The 6,000-nt window shown below is 37.3% G+C and overlaps 1 protein-coding gene across 1 annotated transcript in view; it reads right to left on the reverse strand.

Moving 5' to 3' along the window:
- Positions 1 to 4,409, reverse strand: part of LOC113232138 (TBC1 domain family member 1) — a 28,794-nt gene extending 24,385 nt beyond the window's left edge. The window contains exon 1 of the mRNA XM_026466776.1: positions 4,237 to 4,409. Within this exon, the coding sequence (XP_026322561.1) occupies positions 4,237 to 4,388 (152 nt within the window). The 5' untranslated portion in view covers positions 4,389 to 4,409. The remainder of the gene's footprint in view (positions 1 to 4,236) is intronic.
- Between the last annotated feature and the right edge of the window lie 1,591 nt (positions 4,410 to 6,000).

The following is a 6,000-nucleotide window of genomic DNA, read 5'->3' on the forward strand; positions in this document are numbered from 1 at the left end:
ACGAGTCAGCAGAAGTTGGTTAAATTGAATCAAATGTTGTTTTAAAAAAATTGCTGATAATATCAATGGATTTGAAATTAAAACAAAGAGCCGTCATTTAGTTTCTAGAAAAAGAAGGTAATACATTAAGGTCAGGTCATACAGATGCGGTACAGCGGGAAAAGCGGTCCGGGGCCGGACCTGCGGGAAGCGAATGTGTACCGAGGCGTGCTACACAGCAGTCCTTCACGGCGGGACAGCGGCACGAAGGTGGCCGGTGTGACACCGAAACTACACACTGATTTTAAAGAAAGCACCATATCGCTGTCGAATAGTGATAAAAAAATCTGCTTTTATGAGCAAAAAAAAATCGGTTGAATTCATATTGAAACTCACACAAACGCACTCAAGAGTTGTAAAAAACACAACGTGCAATCCCGGTAATGCCCCGTTCCCGAACCGCGCCCCGCAGTAGCCGCTCTGCGTGAATGGTTGCATAGAACACAATGGAATACAGCTTTGTGCACAGCACCACATCGGCCCCGCGTTCACCCCAGGCCGCGTCTGTTTGTCATAGCGGGGCCAACCGGACTGCGCCGCCCCGCCACCTGGTATCGTTGTGGCAGGATGCATAAGAATGCAAACATTACAAAAATTCCCGGATCCGAAACGCTCTCGCTACCGCCTTTGTGTGGCCAGAGCATTATTGCTGACGCATTGAACGTCTCATAACTGCACCTCCAATTAACACTTAATTTTTTCACCCGTTCTATTTTTATTTTGTTTTTGTTTCTTTTTTTCACAAAATCGTTTATTTTTGTTTTCTTTTAATTTTGTTTCTTTATTTTTTTTTTCACGAAATTCGGGGATTGTTGGTAAATAAATATGGCTGTGTACAAAAAAAATAGAATTAAAATAAAGTTGGCGTATTGTTCATTAGACGATACATCTAATGAACAATACGCCATATTTATTTTTTACGGCTCCATCCAAGGAATAATTGACTACTTGGGATACCACAAAATTTGGATGTCCATTACAGCATTCCTATAAACATTCTTCAAGCAACGCCTGTGAGAAACTTCTGAAGCTTCTCCCTCAGCTGGTGGCAGCAACCATAGCTATTATACAAGCGTTCTAACAGAGGTACAGATAGTGCTGGGTCATGGAAAAAAATCCATTTCGAAAAAGAAGTAGGTATTTTTTCAGAAAAATATTTATTTTCCTGTATTTGTCCACATTTGACAGTTAACACCCGTCAAAAGTTGAAGATACTGAACGAAAATGATGGAGCCATTATAAAGATTTTTTTTACCTATGATTCTTTTTTTTGCTGTTGTGCAATAATTTTAAATCTCCTTTTACTCTAACCCGCTTTTAGTTATGTAATTTTATTTTATAAAATAAATAAAACTTCAAAAGACATCTCAACGTAGAACAGGAGTCGTAGCCCACAAAACATATTTTTCAGAAATTTATCCGGAAAAATTTCCACTATATTGATATTTTTCGGTAAATTATCCAACAGAAAGAACAAATACCTACGCGTTAAGAAATAGTTCGTCAGAAGTTTCTTTGGGTGATAGTGCTGTAACACATCCTATAAGAACTCAATACAATCCGATATGTGCCTCTACCACGAGACTTATGTGAGTTGTCGCTAGCGACCGCGTAAATTACTTTACAATTGTTTTGTATGGCAAATTTGATATTATATATGACAAATATTCTATGTAGTCGTTAGCGATAACTGACACTGTAATCTCATGGTAGAGGCGCGATGTGTTTTATGCGGAAAGTAATACTATCTCGAATTGGATATGGGTGGGGAAGTTCATCAATATCGAACTAGTTTCGACAACATTACAGATTTTATATATAATGTATAGATTTACTCATCTTACACTGGACTTCATCCAAATCCCTAATGGTTTTATGTTTATTCATTTTAACTCACGTGTTTGTCTGAGTCGGGAGAGTAAACTGTAAAACTAGAATACTCAGAATACCTTCATAAATATGTAGTAACATTGCCAACTAAAATGCAATCCGATGGCATTGCAACTGAAAATTTGCAATAAAAATGCAGTTTGAAAGCAATTGGTGCTATCACAACCCGATCATAACTGCTAGAGTAGTCCGGTTGTCGTTGCAATGCATTCGGCACAACAGCACGCCCGCTGCACTACATTCTACAGTTTTCATGCAGGCGCGATGAAATGGCACTACTACGTTTCGATTTTGAAGAGTAAGGTTGATGGTGAAATTACAGACACTTGTCAACTTATATCTCAGGGTGACGGTCGCAGTGACATTGCCCCTCATCTTGTGTTTTAAAGCTCTGAGTGGCACTGCAACTGTTATGGATAGGAGTGTCGATTACTACACACTATCACAAAAAACTATAAATTCGGTCACCGAGGTCATCAAAAGTTATAAAATTCGATTACGAAAATGTGGAAATCTATGAATCACGATAATTAATAAAACTCATCGACATTGACCGTTTAAGTAAAATGGACATAGTTTCTATATTTAGATAATAAAATTTGACATTAAAAGTTCGCGGTCACAAACTTGTTAGGACCTTGTGAATAATAAAAACAATACTACTGTGGTTTTAACAGACTTCAAGAAGGAGAGGAGAGAGAACTTTTAATTCAATTGTATTTCCAGTTTACAGCTTTAGGGTGACTGACTCTTCAGAGGCAGAGTCGCTCAGGTCTTTGCGATTTAAAACTTTTGAGTGGCACTGCAACTGCCATGGGTACGCGTGTCGCTTACCACCAGGCTTACAGGATATCATAGAAAATGTAAAAAACCTGCAGGTGCGTAGCTACATGCGGCAGCGGGGGTATCAAGGGCAATTGATACATTTTTGTATAAGTTTGTCATAATTATTTATACAAAGATCGAACACTCCGAAAAAATTCCTTCGAACCGATGTCTCCTGTAAAGCTGTAAAGATGACGCTGTAAAGGTATCTAACTGGGTGACGAAATACTTTCATAGATTTCTCATAGATGGCGCTACGGCTAACAAATCGTTGAAAATCTTGTCAAAGATCCGACAATAGGTACATAGAAAAAATCGTGAGGTCCGCTGGTTCGTTCCGTGGTTAAGTTGGCATAGCATCTGGCACGGTTTGCTAGCGACGTCGGTTCGAATCCGGCCGGATCGAAGGATTTTTTCTAAGTGTTCGATCTTTCTATTAATAAAATTATAACAAACTAGTGGGGTAATTCCCCAAAAAATAATTGGATATCAATTCAATATAAATTTCAATTTGTATAAGTTTCTTTTTAACCTCTTTTTGTAAATTATAGTGCATCAACCGGGCTTTAAGAAAATTCGAGATGGTACTACAAAATAGGCTGTATGGATTGTATTTAGAGCTGTCTGAAGAATAAATATAGGTTTGTATTTAGAATTACATAAAAATAAAAGAGCATTGTAGTAAAATCAAGATGGCGGTTGTTCTGGAAAAAACTTCGAATTGAATACACGTGGTAAAGTTTTATTTATGATTATTTTCCTCGTCTCTCATTGAAAAGTGCCTCTCGCTACGCTAACCCACGGCTATGACCCTTACAGCGCACTGCGCGTAGTTGAGCTGGAGTAGCAAATGTGGATTGGATGATTGACCACGTTATGACAATTTCAAAAACATGTGCGAAGTAATCGTGAGCTCGTATGATGTTCAAATGATTATAAGTAACAAAATTCAAAAATAACTGCAGTAACAAATCGGTACCTCCAATAAACTATGGCGTAGTGCCATCTTTATTTTTTGGTTATTTTCTGTAATTTTTGTAAACACCCATATTTATTCGGTCCCCGAATTTTGTGAAGAAAAATAAAGAAACAAAAAAACAATAATCGAAAAAAAAAATTTTGTGAAAAAAAGAAACAAAAAACAAAATAAAAACAGAACAGGTCCAAAAATTAAGTTGACACAGTGTTCATTGGATACAGAAATAATCAAAGTAACCATCATGGCTTTGGAGGCAGCAGGCTGAAGTGCTGGCCACGTCTGATGGTGAACTGTCAACCGCTAGTGCAAGAGTCTGGAGTGGAGACCACGTACCTAAGCGTAGTGAGATGCCCCCGGTCAGAAGAAACAAGACGTACATGAATAATAATAATAATAATAATAATGGGCATTGTTACCAGCCTCGGCCTTATGAAGTTTCGTCTCTGGCTGTAATTTTATTTTATTCCAGTATTTATAATGTATAAAGTGTAGTGTTTACTTACAAAGTAGTATTGCAGCTTGATGGTACAGCTGGACCATTCCAAGGCAGGTGTTCGGAGCTGTTCGTCTGCTGGAAGCCGATGTTCTTTGTGACGGCATTCAGAGAATTTGAGGAGCCCTTGGGGCTCGACCCCATGGGAGATGGTTCCCGCATTTGGGTGAAAAGGTCTGTCACCTGGAAACAAATGGAAATATTATACAGATTTGAGTTTATATGTATTGCACGACGCTATGTATATTTGAATGAATGAAATATTGTTACATAAAATCACAGTTGAAATACAATACAGTTAGGTATAAAGATAGTAAGATAAGGTGCAACAGGCGGCCTTATTACTATGAAGCAATTTCTTCCAGGCAACCTTAGGATAGAAATTTGGGATATGCAAAAGGGGGTGCAACCAAAGTATGTTATTGTAAGTAGAGTATATAATAATTATTAATAAACTCATATACGTAGATAGAAATATCCATACAAATGTTATTAATACATGTAAATACATAAATAATAATATTAAATCCTTATATACTTTAAAAGGAAAAAGAAAAATGAAATAATAAGTACAGAATGTAGAGAAAAAGACAAAATTTTTAGAGGAATCAAGAGAAGGGGAACCTTGAATAGATTCAGGGTTCATTCAGTATGTTTGTATTTAGTTTAGTAGCAGTAGAACACCTTGTAAAAGAATATGGGCATTATTGTGTTACGTTTTTGAAGGGTAAGTGCTGGTGAAATTATAGGCATATGGAACTTGTCAACTTATGTCTCACGGCGATAGGCGCAGTGGTAGTGCCCCTCAGATCTTTGCGACTTACAGCTCTGAGTGACACTGCAACTGTTATAGACAGGCGTGTCGCTTAATACCAGGCATACGTTCGTCCCGACACTTGGAAGCATTAAAAAAGATATTTAACTTTCATTGGGTATAATTATTAACACAAAGATCGAAGTCTCAGAAAAAAATCCTACCATACTTTTAGTGCCCCATCGTTACAAAGTCTTAGTCGATCCAGTTTTGGAATGACTACAGACGTATTATTAGACTTATCTTCTACAGATATGTACACTAAACGTGCGCCCAAACCTACCTATTCACTACTTACACGCGTCAGAAAATATGCAAAAATGTGCAAAAGACAGTCTCCATTTTCTGTCTATGTTCCTCGAAATTTAGGTAAAAAAACTCTACCTATTCCGTTCCTTGGTTATCATCCACACTAATACACGGAATTAGACCCGTCGCGGTCCCCACCGGCTCTCTATGTATTTCACGCTTTATTGAAGCGCTGCAGAAGCCGGTAAGGAATGTCTGAATAGTTCGTTGAAATTGTGAATTACAAAAATCCTACATTTATTCAAAACAATTGCCATTTAAATAAACAATCCACAACACGAATAAAAACAATCGAGTTTTCACCTTCAAACGCACATTTCAGCAGAAAATAATTTGCTTCTGCCGGATTATACAGGCTGATGATATCGCGTGTAAAGAAAACACCATTAAAATGATTGCACCCAATACAAGTAGAATCTATAGAGCGCAACCTTGTTCTGATTACTAGTGTTGGTCATGTCGATAGCTGTTTTTACTTTTCAAAAAGTTGTTAGCTGTATTTTTTCAGTAATTTTTAATTATTTTATTTAGTATATTATATGCAGGACTTTTATTCGATATAGTCGATACTAGAACATCTGAATATCTTTATGAAACACTAACGTGGTCATCTCGTGTTAACGTATGCTATAGAGAGAACTGCCCGATCAT

This window comes from Hyposmocoma kahamanoa, unplaced genomic scaffold, assembly GCF_003589595.1.
Source record: "Hyposmocoma kahamanoa isolate Upper Pololo Valley unplaced genomic scaffold, ASM358959v1 67, whole genome shotgun sequence".
NCBI classification, from domain to species: domain Eukaryota; kingdom Metazoa; phylum Arthropoda; class Insecta; order Lepidoptera; family Cosmopterigidae; genus Hyposmocoma; species Hyposmocoma kahamanoa.